The 20000-nt window shown below is 47.3% G+C and overlaps 1 protein-coding gene across 1 annotated transcript in view; it reads right to left on the reverse strand.

The window, feature by feature from the left end:
• Positions 1–20000, reverse strand: part of LOC138000730 (malate synthase-like) — a 117888-nt gene that overhangs the window by 84959 nt on the left and 12929 nt on the right. Inside the window, exon 4 of the mRNA XM_068847354.1 lies at positions 17109–17199. Within this exon, the coding sequence (XP_068703455.1) occupies positions 17109–17199 (91 nt within the window). The remainder of the gene's footprint in view (positions 1–17108; positions 17200–20000) is intronic.

Here is a 20000-nt window from a genome sequence, read left to right on the forward strand (position 1 = left end):
ATTACTGACCTCGGTTATCGCAAAATATGGTGATTTGTCAGTGTCCTGCAGATCAATTATTTGCCTCAGCCTTGCTGTTCGCCACTGACAAAACACGATATTTTGCTCAACCTCATCCAAAAATTGTTAATTGTTTCTTTTAGGCTTCCTCGCCATTGCTATCTCTACTGTTGTATGTTAATATACATAATTGTATTAAATTGAGGCAAAACAAATAAATAATAAAAGAAAATGAGAATGGGACTCTGCCATCCTCAGTAAACTACATGTATTCCTGTCTTGCAGGGTAATACAAACTACACCATAATGGGTAGTAGTGGTGTAGGATACTTCAGGCCCCTTTTGACAGTTGGAAATAGAGCATTCTGATTGGTCGATTCCAATTTGGGCGGGACATGCCAACACGTACAGGGGACATTGAAATCATGACGTCACAGACACGTGACACTCTACGGACCCTCAGGAAACAGGCTGGGGTGTTTTGCGTAACCATGTTGGATACAAAGATAACGGTCGGGAAATTCAAAATTCAAACAATGACGTCCCATGGGTCGAGATAGGGATGACGTCACAAAGTCCCAAGCCCCTCACGATTAAAGTAAAAAAAAAACAACAAGACAGGATCGTTTCTTTCCGAATCAAACGGTTTAATAACTAGAATCATTAAGGAGTATGTACAACAAGAAGGTAAAAAAGCATAAAATACGGTCACACCAAGAATGGGTGCCCCGTAACAAATATTTACAATATATACAAGACATGGAGTAGAGTCTCCTTAAAGTCACCCCAGTTCCGTAGTGTCCCTACTCAGTCCAAACACAAAAGTTGGTGCCCCGCACACGCACCCCGCAACTTGTCAGATTAAAATTCGAGGAGCTCCCCAAAGGACATCTCCTCGAGCCAGATCCAAATCCGGTCCTGGACGAACCACTACTTCTCGAATAGCGTTTTGGATGCGCTGTTCACGCTCCAAGGCCGCTTGACGCTGTTCATGGTCTACCTCCGCTCGTGCCTGAGAACGAGCGCGATTCGCCCGCACGCGCCGCAATACGATTTGTGCGGCATCAACCACGGGTTCCTTATCCTCCTCTGGCGCTGCTGGGGGTCGTCGCGGCCGTTGTGCGAGACGTGTGGATCGTCACGCCGGTTCAGGGCGGGGTGGCACTAGGTCGTTTAGTTCTGCTACCACGTCGGAAGCGATGGACGATGATCCTGCGGGAGAGGCACGAAGCAATATCTCGTCTAGCCGGTCGGCGGCGTCGGATAGATCCAACGACAAAGACGGGGATGCAGGAGGAGCCAAGCGGTCTACACGTGCCAAGCCTTCTCTCAGGTAGGGAGGCGTAGGAGGCTGGAGCCCGTACTTACGTACGAGCCATCCACCACCTGCCGTATCAATGACATGCGATGGACAGGCATCGGTCGCCAAGCCTTCGAGCAAACACGAACCCAGCTCACGTCTCCGACTTGTATCGCGATATCGTTGGCGGTAGTCACGAATTTGTTCGCAATGGTTTGCCCTGTACCGTCTTCGAATTTTGAGGCACTTTCTCCGGCGTGTATAGTAATATCGTCGGCTGCTTTGACGAATTCGTTCGAGGTGGGTTTGGCGATGGAGTCGTCTACCCTCACGAATTTGTTCGCGGTGGCTCGCATAGTACTGTCTTTTGTATTCGAGGAGCCTTGTTTTTTTCTTGGCGCGAAATGACGTGGCAACAGCTGCAGTTGGCAACCTGTGTTTTTCTGAAACGGAAAAAAAATTTAATCCTTCATCAAAGATAGTTCTTTTCGAGAGTCTCTCTTTTTTCACGGACATGGACACTACCACAAAACAACAAAGGACGCGTGAACGTATTCGTGCATGGAAGCAGGCAAACTGCGATAAAGTTCTTGCTCAAAAGAAACGATATCGCGAATGACACCGAGCAGAGATCAAGGAGTCCAAGAAACTCTATGCAGCCGGACATCAACCCCAAATCAACGAGTACCGTTGCCGATATCACCAGGCGAAAAAATGTGCTCGGGAACTTCAGGCACAACATCAGCTATTGGTGCCAAATGGAAGTTTGTTTTTTATGTTCCAGCGAATGTTCTAAAATGCTCTGAAATGTTTCGCATCCTTTTTTGGCTGTAAAAGAAAATCATTCCGAATAGTCCGTAAAACATCATTTATTTTTTGTTTGAACAAACAAACCACATAAAGCGCTTGAGTTTGATTTTGAACTTGACCTTGTGACAGACCTCTACTCAAGATTCCTTGACCTTGACTTTATGAGGGGTTTATGCTCAAGATTCAAGACGCATTCTTTGTAGATGAACCCATGACATTGGTTGAAAAAAAACAGAAGAAACAAAAAAAAATGGTTTCGTCCATGACTAGGAAAAAAAAAATATAGAAAATCCAATCATTCAACCTCGAACCGGCAACCCTGAGCTTGACCGTCTCCTTTCTGCTACGTACGATTCATTCATCTGATTTGACACATGTACATGATGACGTTAAAATACTAAAACAACCTCAGGGATGGGAGTGTTCGGACCAATTTTTTCTTGGCGCGAAATGACGTGGCAACAGCTGCAGTTGGCAACCTGTGTTTTTCTGAAACGGAAAAAAAATTTAATCCTTCATCAAAGATAGTTCTTTTCGAGAGTCTCTCTTTTTTCACGGACATGGACACTACCACAAAACAACAAAGGACGCGTGAACGTATTCGTCATGTCAGCATAAACCCCTCATAAAGTCAAGGTCAAGGAATCTTGAGTAGAGGTCTGTCACAAGGTCAAGTTCAAAATCAAACTCAAGCGCTTTATGTGGTTTGTTTGTTCAAACAAAAAATAAATGATGTTTTACGGACTATTCGGAATGATTTTCTTTTACAGCCAAAAAAGGATGCGAAACATTTCAGAGCATTTTAGAACATTCGCTGGAACATAAAAAATGGAAGTTCATGAGGAACAGTATGCGAGTTGTTTTTTTTTTTTTTGAACACATGCTCGGTTCAATGTCACTTCATGAACATCGCGCTAGATCATGAAATGAAAGCTCTTAGGAATGAAAAAAAAAAAATCGGAATTAAAAGTTCGGAAAGATGGGTTTAAAAAAGTGATGGAGGATATTTGTTTTTTAACCAAATGCGAAAAAAAATTGTGAAGGTCACCCGCATTCTCCCAGGGAGGAAAAAAAAAACACAATGGAAAAAAAAAAGAGCATGCAAGCTAAACACAAGTTCTTTCTTTTTGTCACATATATTTACAAACGTTCTGAAACTACTTACAAGTTTAAAAAAACGTCTACGTACAACTATTTAGAGCGAAAATATGGTTTAAAAGTTCCCTAAAAATTTACAGAGGAGTCTTATCCGCAACCTTTTCGGGAAGGAAAAAAAGAGCATGCAAACGAAACATAAACAAAAGTTGTCCTATTTATAAGATTTCTAAAAAAGTCGACAAAACTATTTACAAAAGGTATGTACAAGTTGAAAAACTATTTACAAGTTTACCTCCATCTAGGCAGGAACAAAACACCTCGAGGGCAAAGGCCGAATTACAAATACATTCATCGATTTCCTATTTTGTGGTAGAACCCACATCGGGAACAACGGAACTGTCCGCTTTTGATTCTGGAGGGCGGGCTGGTGGCTTGGATTACTGCATGGGCTGTCCAAGGACAGATGGCTAGCTTTTCTACGAGAGAAAAAAATAGAAAGAAACAACATGAGTCTCCTTGATCACAATCTTCAGATAAGGGTTGTAGGTAAAACTCACCTATTTCCTCCGCCAGGGCTTTCATGTTATCCTGGTGCTCCATCTTTTCTTTTAGCTTTAAAATTTTCTCCTGCAGCTCTGGTGGGTGGACGTCCCACCAGCTCTCCATCTTGAAAATTTGGGTTTCTTGGACTCGAATGCGCTATTTTATACCGATCAGACGACCTCGTTTTCAACCGCACTTTCCGCCGAGGGACTGGGGCGGGAATCTCTCTCGAAAAACGCCATGTGGGATTGAGAGCCCTCTATCTACCTTTAGTTTCAGAGGCCTTGGAGGACCCATTCGAGTCCTACTTTTTTAAAAAATAAAAAAATCAATAAAAAAAGACACATAGATCCGTCATAAAGAACTCAGACATGAATGTCCAATAAAAAAACGTTTAATGAGAAGAACAAGGCGTGTTTTACATGCGATCGGGACAAAATCGAAAGTGTCTATAGTGTGGTTGGGTGGACATCGACCGTAGACAGTCCTGGGTTTCTGAGCGGCTAGAAATCGTTGGGTCCGTTCATGATGGATGTAGCGAGTATCGTGATCCAGTCCCCTTTGACCACGCATCCACTTTTTAAAGTGATAACATTCCACTTGAGGGCAATGAAGCTGTAGAGGGTGTTCATGTTGTCCGCAAGAACCTACAGAACTGAGACGTGGGAGATCCTTGAATTTCGGACAACCCAAAGGTTCCAAATCGACGTGAGACATCCCCCAGCTCGTCAACCATCGCCGTTGGATCAAACTGTTTTTGTAAGCGACTAGAGAACGCTCCGAAGTCTTGTGTTGTTTGTAGAGGTGTTGGGCATCCGTTTTCAACTGATGAGCCAGATGGTACAAATTTTGTGGATAGTACGCGAGCCTGTGGATGTGGGTCGTACAGTCATACGCCGTTCGTTGATCTTTAGGTGAGAGATCATGCCAAGGCACGGAAGGTTTGTAATGAATCGATCCCCTGTGTTGACCCGTCCAATCGCACCAACCAAGTTTCCTAGGAAGAAATTGGTCTCCCAAACAAAATCCTTCTAGGTCGATCACTAGACATACTTTATCGAGAAGGTGGGTAGTCTTCGGGTGGGAAGTAGTATTGCTCGGGCATTCCTCGTTCGGAGTAGAAGTCACAGACATCTGGGTCGGGATCGTCGGCTGCGTCGACGACATAGCGGCATTCACGACAATTTCGGTCCGGTGCCCACGTGCTCAAGTCCGATAGGGACAGTTGGTTCTTGTCGTACCGACAACACTTGCACAAGTATCGGTCTAGTAGGGCGTCCAGACGTTTGAGGAGTGTTAAGGTCGTAGAATCCGTTTGTACTCCGATTGTCTTTGTATAGGAGTGGGACATCGAGATCGTCTGCTTTCTGGAGAAGGTAGCGGACAAATCGGCACTCACGACAATTTTGATGGAGAACCCAAGTCATCAGGTCAATGAGCTCTGTTTCTTCGTCTTTGTCTTCTTTGCAGCCCTCACACAAGAGAGCGTCCAGCAACAAGTCTATGCGTCTACAGCACCTCTCCAAGCTCATGACAACCTGACGGTTCTCGCTGGCATGACTCTTTATATACCCAAGGGTGTTGACGTGGACCAAAGCTGACGCTACTTTCTGCAGACCAATGACAGAGCCGCCAGAATGGGACTGACCTTGAATGTCCTTGACACCACTCTGAGCATCCAATGACAGGGTCGCCCAAATGTGGCACCATCCTTAAGAACCAATCACAGACCCTGGAATGTGACATCACGTGCTGCCGTCCAACCATAAATACGCGAGACACACTTCATTCGTTGTCAGTTGTCTTGAGAAGAAGAAGAAGATGAGCATATCTCGGAAGTACGGAGACCTGTCGCCTGCTCGCTATCCATTTCGAGAAGAGAAGGAGGAGAAGAACAAGAAGAAACCATCGAAACGTTCTCGTGCTAGCCAGAAACACGATGTCGTCCGTGAAGCAGCTGAACCCCCCGCCAAGATCATGAAGGACGCTAAGGAAATCCGCCGTCAAAAAGATGCGGAGCGGCGTAAGAAAAAGCGGGAAGAGAAAAAGAAACGAGACGAAGCGGAGTTGAACAAAGCCGCAGAAACCTTGGACGCTCTCGTCACCTCAGGCCCCCCACCTACAGAGACGGTGGCGTGGACGCCTCTCAGCGCAGAATTGAAAGAACACTTAGAGTCAGTCCCTGATTTAGAGGACTTGCCCAGCTACGAAGCGATGATGGAACCCTTACTTCCTACACAAGGATCTGTGGTGGTGACCCCTGAGGAGGTGAAACCAGAACCTCAAGAACCGGCCGTCGTGACTCCTATGGAGCCACGACCTGACTTAGAACCTGGTGCTGTCTTGGAACCCCTACCCGAACCATCCCCAGAGCCCAAGGTACCTTTGTGTCCATTCCACGAGACTCCTTTAGGCGAGAACCAGACCAGAGGGGATCCGTCCTTCCGATACGTCTATTGTAAAGAGTACAATGAGGTGTGTCCCTTTTGGGTGATGGGTGTGGATCGAGCCTACGAATGGCAGACTGAAGTACCACTACAACTCCATCACGACATCAAGAAAGGACCATGCCACTGTTTTTGTGGGGAGAAAAGTAAAGTGGTACGAACGATGAACCCTGATTCCCCTATGTGGGACGCTTTTTCTTGACGTGTCGCCAGAACATGCCCTGCCGGTTCTTCCAATGGTTGGACCGTGAATGGTCGGACCAGATCTTTCAGCACCGATGGCAAGAAGCCAGAAAGAATGGCTGGAAAGGAGAACGGGAGGAAAAAGCCAGTGGGTTGCTCGAAGTGAACGCTCCATGGGACCCTCATCAAGCCAGAAAAAAACAAGAGTTGGAGAACGAAAACGGTGGTGATCCAGGTACCCAGCCTGCCGGACAACCAGTTGGAGGAGGAACTAGAGAAGTACGTGAGAAAGCGGCGATGGATGGTTCAACAGAAAAAGTGGATGGAACACGACGAATTGCAGCAAAGGTGGTGCCGGCGATTAGAACGCACCCGCCCCATTACGCCTGAACTGTTGCATGCTTGTTTTGAACAATTGAAAATGCTTGAGATGGAAATCGATCAGGTATAAATAAAAGCTTAAACCCTCAAATTGGTGTGTGTCATTATGTCGTGTGTTGAGTTTGGACAACGTCTGTTGAGAGTGGTCGTCGCTCATGTGACCCAACTCCCTTATCGTGAATTCGAACAACGGGTTCGCTGGCGTTTGTTGACTTGGCTTTGTCGGGAAATGATGAAGCTGCTCGGAGGCACACACGAGTGGGATGGATTTCCTACCGACGAACCCATCGATACCCTAGCGGTGTTCGAAGTCATGAAAGAAGGAATCGACTATAAGTGGAGTCATTTTGTTGTCTATATGGACTGGTTGATGACGACACTCGGACCCGAACGTGCTTATCATACGTGGCAAACCCTTAAAAAGCATCATCAACAGGACATCCCGACCATTCTGGAGTTGACGACGCGTTGGCTCGTCACCAAAACATGTCGAAACAGAAACGCTGCCGCCGTGTCACCACCACGCCCATTGTGAGTGCCTACACGGATCCTCAGACCCCAGGTTCATTGGGTGGTGTCGCTCGGTACGCTCAAGCTCAAGGATTGACGCAGAAGGAAGCCTTACGAGAATTGCAAGGGGAATTGGCCTACACACTGCATCGCCCCGTTCGACGACGGTGCGAGACACTCCCGGTCTTGGTGTTTCACAAGGACGAACAATGGCCAGCCGATTTGGTGGAGGTGCAACCTCTCAAACGATGGAATGGTGGGCATCGCTATCTCTTGACGGTCATCGATGTGTTGTCCAAATACGCTTGGGTGGTCCCCGTGAAGAACAAGACAGGCACTGCGGTGACTCAAGCTTTTGAAAACGTGTTACGACAAGGACGAAAACCTCAATGTTTACAGACGGATCTGGGCAAAGAGTTTTACAATGCTCCGTTTCGTCGGATGTTGGAACGAGAAGGGATCCAACACTTTTCAACGCACGGGGATGCCAAAGCATCCATAGTGGAACGCTTCAATTGTACGTTGAAAGAACGCATGTATCGGTATTTTACCGCACGAAATACTCGAACGTACCTGAACGTGTTACCTCAATTGTTAAACGGGTACAATCAGACCCGTCATTGAAGTATTGGCATGGCCCCACGAGACGTCACCGATGATAACGATCGCGTTGTATGGACCAAACTGTATGGAAAACGTTTGAAACGTTGCCCTCGACCTAAACTCAAGGTGGCGATCGTGTCCGTTTGAGTAAGAAACATCGTCCGTTCAAGAAAGGCTATCTCCCTGGTTGGACGGAAGAAGTCTTTATGGTGAGACGTGTGGTGCGAGGACCTGTGGTTACTTATCACTTGGAAGAATGGGATGGCACGCCCTTGGAAGGGAGTTTTTACGAGCAAGATGTCCAAAAAGTCACCGTGCCAGACGACGCTTTGTTCCGAGTGGAAGAGATTTTACAACGACGTGGACACGCGGTGAAAGTCCGATGGTTGGGCTGGCCCCCAAAATATGATAGTTGGGTCCCTCGTTCCTCCTTGACGCATGTATAAAAAGAGATTTTTTTAAAAAAATAAAAAAGATGAACCATGTCGTGTTACGCTACCTTGTCGAGTCATGTGCAGAAAGCCGAGTTTCCTGACAATGGTCCCTCTGACTTCAAGGCACGGTTGCCTAAAGATCGCCTGTGGCAAGAGGACGACGGATGGGAAGTGGGACTGTCGGGCGCGTCGTTCCCTCTCATTCCACCACCCGAGCCTGGACACCCCGAAAAAATTATGGTCCACGAGGCGTACCATGGGGTGGGACATCCGGAAACATGGAATAAGGAAGGATACCTGTGCACCTACTACTATAGCACCACAAAAAAGGTCAATAACAAACTACAGATCGCACGCAATAAACGGGGTGTCGAAATACAAGAAGATCATCCATCGAATGGAACAGAAGATCGCGGACGATTTGCGAGCTGGGGAGCACCTTCACTTTGAGTACCTCGATACCAGCAAGACCCCCCAAAGACGAGGATAGACCGAACTGTAGCCACGTTTGCATGGGAGGGAGACGATTTGATCTTGGACAATACGGAGGTGTTTAAAAGTGGCATCCAATGGAAATATTTTGGATGGGTCGTCGAATTGGCTCTACACATGGGATGGTTGACTACCAATCCCGGTTTGGACCGGTTTACGCCGGGGCATTATAAGCGAGGTCCCAATCTACTGATGGTACCCTTTGATAAAAATGAACCGATGCCAGATTATGCCAAAGAATCATTCCGCGACGGATCAGTCTTTCAAGAATATCCCAATGATTTTGCCCATGGTCCTGTAGCAATCATCACGGAGGGTCAGGGATGGACGAGTTTGTATCAGGGAGCCCACTTCATGGTGATGGCCAAAGCCTTCAATTGGCACTTTGTCCGTCTGAACGAAGCCTTTGACAAACTCAAGCAGACCCCGTTGGCAGTGCAGACGATCGAACGTCCCTTATTCGTCTACGTCAATCTGGTGGAAAGTCAATGGTTAGAGGAGTCGTACGACGAATTGCTGCAAACCGTCCCCTATAAAAGCGGAGGCGCCTGGTGGGAACCGCGTCAGGTGCACTACCATCGTCTTCGCGGATCTACGATCGAGACGGCACACGTACGTGTGACAGAAGTGAACGGGCGTCCCGTGACGTTTCCTAAGGAGACATCGACCACCCTCTGTCTCCATTTTCGTCGTCGTCGTCGTCATGGATCGTGTCGTTTTACTCAGTGATGTCTCGCCAGAATTTCCGAATAATACCAGCAGCAGTTTCAAAGTCCGTTTACCGCATCCTGTGAAATTTGATGGAGACTGGGAAGTGGGTCTGACCTCTGTGTCCATGCCCGATCAAGGGTTGGATTTGAAAGAATTGTTGGATCCCAACAAAGACAGTTTGTTATCAAACCGGTATCAAGTGGATGCCGACCGAATCCATATCCAAACAGATACGGTTCACCGCGATGATCTCATTCGAAAGCAATCCGCCATCGTCGATGGGGTGGGATTCATGAAAGCTCTCCTTCATTAGATGGAATGGCAGAGAAACACAACGCTCCAAAACATTAGAGGTGGGAGCGTGCTGGACCATAGGCGGGTGACGTTTCATTGGGAAGAAGAGGATGCCGTGATGGAGCGGAAGACCTTACGCGATATCCACTCAGCCGACATCCGATTTTCCATTCAGAAACATGTCGCCTTACGCTTGGGATGGTTGACGAGAATGAAGGATGGAACGTACAACTTGGGTCCCAATCTCGAATATTCCCTCTACGAAAAGGATGCCCAAAAAATGACCCATGTGAGTGCGACTGAATGGCCTACCAATCGTCTGTGGTCCGTCCCCTATGGATCGGACGACGAACTCGTTCTCAGTCAGATGGTGGAGTGGAAATTTCGGAATCTCAATAAAGCTTTCGAACAGGCCGTCACCCAGACGTCGAGAACCTTGCTCTTGTATTCGGATGTGGTGAACAGTAACATTGTGGGGGATGCATCGCATCCTTTAGTACGTGAAGTCTATTACCGACGAAGTGGTGTGGGTACTGTGTATTTCGAACCTCTACACATCCAATGGTTACCGTTACGTCGCCCGTACTTAGACGTGATCGAAGTCAGTTTGGCCGAAAGTAGTGGACATCTGGTTGCATTTGGAAAAGGCAAGACCATCGTCACCTTTCAATTTCGTCGTCGTGGGGCGCACGTATAAAAACCGGTCGCCCCTCCTAGGCAAAGACACAACATCCCCATGAGAGGCGGAAGTCTGACGCGGTATTACCCTCCCGCTGCACGCGGTCAAGGCGGGGACAGTTTCACAGAGGAATTGATTCAGATCGCTGCGCCCGTCATCTTGGAATCGTTGCAATCGGGACTTCGTACAGCTTCCAGTGGTGTTGTTGGAGATGTCATCGGACAAACCTTGAAACGAGGAGTCAAACGGAAAGCCGCCGCACTCATCCAAGCTGGGGTGAAAGCGGGAGGCGAACGCTTGCAAGCGGCCAATGCCGATCAGATCAATGCCTTGAGCGAATTGGTCATTAACACGCTTCGTGGAAAGATTCCCGTATCGTCGTCCACCCTGACCAAGTTACGACCTCATCAACAAGCACTGAGAGACATGACCCGTCGTAAACATTCCTTGAAAAAGCGTCGTCAGATCATGATGAGTCAGCAAGGTCGGGGTCTTTGGACACGGCGTGCAACCATTGCCTGCGAGGTGGACGCGTCCATAAAAGAGCGTCGGTGGGTGATGAGGTGTCATTGTGATCCAGTTCTGGCAAGGATTGCATAACATGGACAATGGATGGTGTGATACGTGGACGTACGGTTCTCGTTCAATTTGTGTGATGAAAGATCAGATCCGACATCTTCGACATCGCGAACGTGAACAATGCGAGATCATACGTCAATTGACCGACCAACTTCAAGAACGGAATAAAGACCTAAGTCAACTCGAACGAAAGCTGGGCGATCTGAAACATCAAGTACGTCAATTGGAAGGGCATTTGGAACGAGAACGTCAAGAGAAACAAACCCTCTACTATAAAAACGAGGCATCACACGAATGTTGGGACACGTTACGATGAGTGGTGACAACAACGTCATTCCTGGGTTCCAAAAACGGGTGTTGGTGGATCCGGAACGGCTCCGTCGGTTGGAGCAAGTGTACAAAGAACGTTTGACCGATAATTCTCAAGTGACCAAAGCCGCACGACTGGCTGCTAGAGAAGCCGCCCTTCTCATGGCAGAGGACATCCCGCCGGCCATGAAAGAAGCGTTGGTCAAACCTTTGTCGCGCGAAGTGCGTAAATGGACCAAAGCCGTTCAACGTCCCGTGGGTTTTGGAGGAGGTCCTGGTGGTGGTGCAGGTGGTGCTGAGGAGGACGAGGACGTGGAAGGGGAAGCGTTTACGCAAGGCCCGTTACAGACGTTGTTGACGCAACTGGTGAAAAAGAAGAAACGACCGGCAGCAGGTGAGGCAGAACCTCTAGCCACACCGGCCGCTGCGGGTCCACCTCCTAAAGCGAAGAAACGTCTTCGTTTTGTGACCCCTAAAAAGAAGACGCCAGTGCCCAAAAAGAAAGCAAAGAAGAAAAAACCCACCCCCAAGACGATGACCCCACTTGTCGAATGGGGTGAACTCCCTTTTGGTGGAGATCCCATGTTGGGTGAGAGTGTGGCTGAGATGATGGAAGGGACTGCCCGATCCGCCAAGAGGAAAGCTCGGAAGAACCGAGGTCATCGCCCGACCGAAACAGATAAATTACAACGCCCACCCGGTTGGCTGGATTTTGACACCAAACTCCGACGGCGTCTCGATGGGCAGGACTTCTAAGCACCGTCAGAAAAAGCACACGACCCGAAGGCAGGCGTTGCCTCCCAAGACCCGGCGACGAAGGCGCCAGAAAGGGGGCACATTGGATCTGCAAAAGCTGTTGGAGAAGACGGGCATCGAATTTCAATCGGTTGGACAAGATTGCCAAACAACATGACATCGATTATTCCCAGGCCAAGAATTTACAAGACAAATGGAAAGCCGATGCAAAAATGGTGAAGGCCATCAACCATCTTCCCGGCAAGAAAACCTGGGCCGAAGCCATCGTGAAGAGAATCATGCAAGCCAAACAAAAACTCAAATTGTAAAAAACGTTCATGGCTGACTGACGTTGTTGTGGTTACAAACATTAAAACAAAGCCAAGTTCTGGACTTCCATGTGTCTGGTCTTTATTGATCCAAATCTTCTTCTGCCATGTAGTAAACTCTAAACCACTCTCTCTGGCCTTTAGGAGGCATCAGACCACGAAGGTTTTTGGGATACCCCCCCCCCATCCCCAGTCATGAGGTCGTGTGACCTTACAAGTCAGGCCATAAACATGTTGGGGGGTACCCCCCATCCCTCTCAAACCTTGGTGTGACCTTACAAGTCAGGCCATAAAAATGTTGGGGGTACCCCCCCCATCCCTCTTAAACCTTGGTGTGACCTTACAAGTCAGGCCATAAATACCGAGCGAATGAGCTGCTTTGTGTTCACGTGCTGGAAAGGTCACCCAAGGTCCGTGATTTTCTACCCCCTGCGAAGCCCGACCTTTAAAATGAACGCAGCGCGTGGTTTTCCGTTCATTTGCTCGTGATGTCTTCTCCAAGTGTAGGACCTAGTGGATTGTCTTTAGAGGAGCAACGTGCTTTGCTGAGGGAAGAACAACTGCGGCATGTGGTGGATTTGATGGAAAGTGATGACGATGAACTGTTAGTTCAGGCTCTCGACGAAGTGGAACGGCAGCTGGCAGTTCCCATGGATGATGAACATCTCCATGTCACCGAGCATCGGCAAAGGTTACATGACGATCATGAGGCCTTTGTTCGTCAAAACACACCTTCTTTCTTTGAGGAAGCTCCTGCACAAGTAGGTGGAGGAGGCCATGTTCGTTTTGTTTTGGACCCCATCATGGAGCGTCGATCCGCTGTCATGGGAGTGCGTGAATGCATCTTTAGGACACGGTTGGAACAACAAGGACGTTTGGATTCACGGCGCCAAAACATCAACCATGCGCTCGCTCAAAGATTACGGGGTGCCATAGAAACCTTGTTGGATGATGCTACCATCCATGATCGTGATCGTGTGTTTTTTCGTTTTCATTCGCCACGCTACGACAACTCTTTTTCTAGAGGATTACGTGTCCATCGGTGGCGTCAGGAACCGGACACGGTGACGGCTTTTTTGGATGATCTGGCTCAAAAACTCAATTCCGGGGAAGAATACGACCCGGACGAACCTTTTGAACTGGAATTCGTCCATGTCCAGGCAGGACCTCAAGGAAGTGGCATCTCCAAAAATAAACAACCCGGCTACGAATCCTCGGCGCATTTTCGTCTCAACAAAAAGTGTATTGTGAACATGCCCAGGGACGATGCAGGACTCTGTTGTGCGCGTGCTATCGTCACCGCTCGAGGCCTGCACCTGGCAGGTTCCAACATAAACGAGCGGCACAAGTGGACCAGAAAGTGTCAACGACGTCGCAACGAAGCGGCTATGGCTCTCTTGGAGGAAACCGGACTCCAGCCGGGTCCCATGGGTCTCCAGGAACTAGCCACTTTGGCTCAAGCACCCAGTCTTCGGGATTACCGAATCGTGGTGGACGCGAATCGACAATACGCCTGTTTTGCGTTTGGACAGGGTGTTACCTTGTTAGCCCTTCTCCACGAGGACGAACATTACGACACATTGACCTCGTTGCCAGGATTCTTTGGGCAAGGCTACTTTTGTGGACGGTGTCTGAAACCCTACAATGTAAGGGGCCGTCACCAATGTTCTGAAGGGAAAGGCGTTCACCGCCCTGGTTGCCAACAGAATGAGTGCGACGATTACATCGAGGCGTACTTGCGTAAACGTCCTGCCCACATCCCCTGTCGTCATTGTCGTCGTCAATTTTATGGGGATGCTTGCTTTCAACTCCACCAGACCAAGACCCTCAGTGGAAAAGCGTGTGGTCCCAATCACTCATCGGTATGCGACTCGTGGCACAAATGTGCAAACTGCAGGAAACTGCTTCGTTCGATGAATGAACAAGACGAACATCGGTGCGGGTACAGTGAATGCCCGTCGTGCCACGAAATGACGGATTTGAACCAGCATCAATGCTTCGTGAAAAATCCCCACGGACTCCGAAGACCGTGCTCGCATCGTACAAATCAACAAGCGGACGCGACTCCATCGTGAGGCACGCAATGACCCCAATACTGCTATGGAGGGTGAGGAGGAGGAGGAGGAGGACAATACCTACCACCCACCGCTACTCGTCTTTTGGGATACAGAGGCCATGCAAGATACGGGTGTGCATGTGCCTAATTTGGTGGTGGGTATGACAGAAGAGGATGCCTTGCCTCACATCTTTCGTGGCGAGAATTGCATGGAACAATTTCTGGAATGGCTGGAACAATTGACAGAGCAGGACACACGCTACGTCACCGCTTTTGCTCACAATTTCAAGGGTTACGACTCTTACTTTGTGGTGAAGCGTTTGATCGAGCGCAAACAAAAGTTTAAGCCAACACGTACGGGTGGCAAACTGCTGGAGCTCACTTACAGGGGTGGGTACATTTGCTTCATCGACTCCATGTCGTTCTTCGCCATGGCTCTGGCTTCGTTTACCAAAACATTTGGGTTGGATCCCGACCATTTCAAGAAGGGGTATTTTCCACATCTTTTCAACACCCCTGCGAACGCCGACTATGTGGGTCCCATGCCACCGAGAGAGATGTACACCCCTGAAACCATGTCCACTAAAGGAAAAGCAGAGTTTGAGCAATGGTACACGGCTCAAGTGGCGAACGAGGCACAGTTTGATATCCAGAGGGATCTCGTGGACTACTGTATCTCTGACGTAAAGCTCCTCCGAGAGGGTTGTTTGACCTTTCGTCGTGAGTTCCGCGAACAGACCGGCTTTTGTCCCTTTGACAAAATGACGATTGCAGGAGCTTGTCTGCATGACTATCGCCTCAACCGCATGGAGGAAGAGACCATCGCCTCCAAACCTGTAAGGGATGGCGACTCATCACCAATCACTCCAAGGCCGCTATGGAATGGCTGTTGTGGCAAGAACATCGGCTGCAGGAGGAAGACCCGCTTCCAAACCAACGTATCCAGCATGTGCACGTGATTCAACACGTCCACGAAGTGTGCCACTTTGAGGAAACACGCCATGGATTGTTTGCCGAGTATGTCAACACTTGGCTTAAGATCAAAGTGGAAGTGTCCGGATGGCCTAGTGGGTGCGACACGGAAGAGCAACGACAGGCCTATGTGGAGGACTTTGAGCGTCATGAAGGAATTCATCTCGACCCAACTAAGATCGCTTACAATCCGGGTCGACGGTCTTTCGCCAAACTAATGCTCAATTCCTTGTGGGGCAAGTTTGGACAGAGGGATAACCTGATGCAGGTAAAACCCTTCTTTGACCCTCTACCTTTCCAGCTCTTCATGGACTCCGACCAACATGACATTCGGTACATCAGTTGCCTCGATGAGAACTGGGTGAAGGTGCACTACCGTGCCAAGGACGAGTGCGAGGAACTCAATGTCAACACCAATGTGTTCATTGCGGCCTTTACCACCTGCTGGGTACGCTTACGGTTGTACGAAGCCTTGGAACTCCTCGGGAAACAGGTCCTCTATTACGACACGGATTCCGTCCTCTATGTGCATTGTGCTGATCAACCTGACGTCAAACTATGGGTACCGATGCAACGATGATAAGACGGAATGTAAAGTCAAGGGACACTCGCTCAATGTGGAGGGAATGGCGCAACTCAATTATGAGGTGTTGCGTCAAAACACCTTGGACGAACTCCAACATCCACTGGAGACACCACGGAAAACGCACATTCATCAAGCACGTAAAATCATCCCTAAATCCAAACAGTACGAACTTCGTACCCAGCCCGCCCACAAAGACTATCAACTCGTCTTCAACAAACGCATCCTTCGACCGGGAACCGCGATCACGTATCCTTATGGGCACTGTCTCGCCGAGAATGACAATGCTGATGAGGATGCCCACGGATTCCTGTCGGACGTGGATGCAGCCAACGCTCATCTTCTTTCCGGACTCCTGTCGGACGAGGACGAGGAGATGTAAGGCAAAGTTACGGGGTGGGTGTGCGGGGCACTAAGAAAAAAAACTGAGTAGGGACACTACGGAACTGGGGTGACTTTAAGGAGACTCTACTCCATGTCTTGTATATATTGTAAATATTTGTTACGGGGCACCCATTCTTGGTGTGACCGTATTTTATGCTTTTTTCTTCTTGTTCTACAAATAGTACCTTGATGATTCTAGTTATTAAACCGTTTGATTCGGAAAGAAACGATCCTGTCTTGTTGTTTTTTTTTACTTTAATCGTGAGGGGCTTGGGACTTTGTGACGTCATCCCTATCTTGACCCATGGGACGTCACTGTTTGAATTTTGAATTTCCCGACCGTTATCTTTGTATCCAGCATGGTTACGCAAAACACCCCAACCTGTTTCCTGAGGGTCCGCACAGTGTCACATGTCTTTGACGTCATGGTTTGAATGTCCCCCTAACGTACGTGTCCCGTGCAACCAAATTTGAATTTCCCGCCCAAATTGGAATCGACCAATCAGAACGCTCAATTTCCAACCGTCAAAAGGGGCCTGAAGTATCCTACACCACTATTATGGGTAATGGTAATGGGTAATGTGTTCCCATCGTTCGTTTACATTTGGCTCATTTCTTCAGAATAGGCTAACCCAGTATACATTTGCTACAGGAACCACATTTATATAACACTAACCTCTCATGTTGCCATGCACAAACTGGTAGACATTGTAGAGACCATGTAGCTGATTAGACCACGAAGGACAATGGCCATCATCTAAGTCCGTCTAATAATGTAACAAAAGCAAAAATGAGGTAGTTTAACAAGGGTGCACAGAATGTGAACTAAGCTTTTAATTTATAAATAACTAATTAAATATATAAAAGTAAGCTAATTAAGTAAATTAAATCACTTATCACTTATGTCCAGAAATGCACCTAATTAGATGCACGTCCAATTTTGACATCCGACACGAAGTGTCCCTTTAAGTCTAGGCAATTTTCAACAACAAGGTAAGGATAAAAGTTAGCTTAGGGTAAATGCAGCAGTTGATCTTTAGTTAAAGAGCAGCATTTGGGGGACACTTTGTGACATTGTTTGTCCGTATTCCATGACATGAGTGATGTTCGAGCATCTAACTATGTGCATTTCTGGGCATATCTTTAAATACCTATTCTATTTACAACTTAAACAATCTAGCTACACATACATTAGCTAGCAGTTTACAAAAAGACAGTCCTGAAGATGAGATTTATTTACTCCATCTAAAACCAGCCAATGCTACTAGACTAAGTCAATGAGGGATGCTTCAGGGATGAATGGCTTAAGGACGGTGCCTACTATTGTTATTGCGCATACGTTCTGCGCATCTCGAGATACTTGGATTTGCTATCGGCGGTGCTACCCTATTAATACAGGGATAATTTTGCACGGTGCAAAACTATGCGGAGAAAGCAGAACTTAGCAAGTGCTCTTGGTATCCAAAAAGAAAATTGGGGGTAACCATACATTTTTCAGAGATAATTAAGCTTCAATTTGGCAAAGAACACCATATGTTGCTTTGTATTTTAAAGCTTTTTACAAATATTGTTGATTAATTATCTTTGAAAAATGCCTGGTTACCCCCAATTTACTTTTTGGATCTCAATAATACTTGTTAACATCTGCTTTTCCCGTATATTCAGTTACCCGCGCAAAAATACCTTTGAATTTAAGTAGGCACCGTCCTTTTCAAAAAATGATACAGTTCAGAAATGTGTACAAATACATGTAGCCAGCCCAATGGTCGTCATTAGTGAATGTTGGCATAAATGATCATTGCTCTTGAAAGAGCAACCTGAGCAGTGTTACAAAGGAAGCCTGAAAAGCATTTCAGGTTTTTCTGGTGGAACCTAATGCTGTCATTGAGTAATATTAGGTTGGGGTTGTGTTTATATAAAGGGTCACCCTGTGTGATTCTTCTAAGCATATAACTTACAGTTATATGTGTCACGTTGTGGCTTTGTACAGAAGCAAACGGGTCTTGTAAACACAAACAAATGATGCTTTTAATACATAAGTCGGTTCACTCAAGACTCCTGTACAAGATCGTGAGTTCATGTAAAATACAGCATCCTATTGGATAACAACTATCACATGACATTACACCCTTCCTTTTGTAACGAAAAGCAAAAATAAAGAAAAACTTGTACTACAATAAAGATACAAGTGATGGTCTTTAAAAAAATGCCCGTCTAAGTAATAAATACAAAAACGCATTAGGAAAACTGAGCCCAATAAATGGCAGCAAAATGAGCAAAAGTTCAAAGTTCCTGAGTTGAAATAGAACACAACGAAAAGTTCAATGTCTCTGAGTAAAACTAGGTCATCTTCAAGTCCTTGAAACGAGCAGGTAACTTAATCTGACGTCTGCTCCTGGTTGCTGCGGCTACTCCTGCAGGTGGGTCTTTCACAGGTGCTAGTGCTGGTACTGTGGGACTTGAGGGTGGAGTAGAGACGTCTGCTGATACCAGTTGGGGTGGTTGTATGGGCAGCTCCTCAGAGTCCTTTACCGCTCCTTCTGCTGGCGGTGTTGATGTAACCGTGATCTTTGAAGGCCAGACCTCTACTTCCGGTGTGTGGGTGCCTTTGGTGCCTTCAGTTTCTCTCGAAAAACTCTTCTATCTTCAGTGCGTACTGCATATGATCGCACATCCACTTGGTCTTCAACTTGAGCTTTCTTCCACTTTCGTGCTTGGGGACTAGGTAGCATTACAACAGCATCACCTCTGCATAAGGGCAACAGCTCTCGAGTTCCTCTGTTGTGGTAATAGGTCTGACGCTCTTTCTTCTTAAGAAGTTTCTCTCGCACACCAGGGGTTGTCGTAGGTTTCAGAAGACTTGTTACTGTTGGAAAAAGTGTTCTTGTCTTTCAGCCACAAAGTTTTTGCACGGGTGAACAGCCTACGCCCTCTGTCGGGGTGTTTCTCCAGTCCAACGGTGTTAAATAAAAATCGGTTCCAGCTTGCTTGGATTTCTTCATTAACTGCTTTGCTGTTTTAACAGCGTTCTCTATGCGGCCGTTGCTTTGAGGGTAGTTGGGAGAACAGGTGACTAACTCGACCTCATAAGCTGCTGCAAAATCTCTAGACTCTTGAGAGTCAAAGGGTGGGCCATTGTCGCTCTGGAACAGGTTAGGTATACCATGATTGGAGAAATGGCGTTTCAACCTGGTGATAATGGATCTTGCAGTCTTCCTCTCAAGATGGTCAATTTCAAAATAACCAGAATAATAGTCTACAGCACAAAGATAGTTTTTCTCATCTAAGGTGAATATGTCAGAACCAACTTTCTGCCAGCAGCATTCAGGCACATCATGAACTATAAGAGGCTCACACTGAGAGTGGGTGGCGTACATGTTACATGTATCACAGTGTTCAATGTAATCCGTGATTTATTGATTTATAGAAGGCCAGCAAACAACCTCACATGCTCTTCTCAGGCATCCTTGTATTCCGATGTGAGCATGGTGGATCTTCTCTTTAACTTTCTGTCTCAAGGTCTCAGGGATAACACATCTTTGGCCTTTAAAGATGATTCCGTCTTGTA

The sequence above is a fragment of the Montipora foliosa genome, chromosome 4, assembly GCF_036669935.1.
Source record: "Montipora foliosa isolate CH-2021 chromosome 4, ASM3666993v2, whole genome shotgun sequence".
NCBI classification, from domain to species: domain Eukaryota; kingdom Metazoa; phylum Cnidaria; class Anthozoa; order Scleractinia; family Acroporidae; genus Montipora; species Montipora foliosa.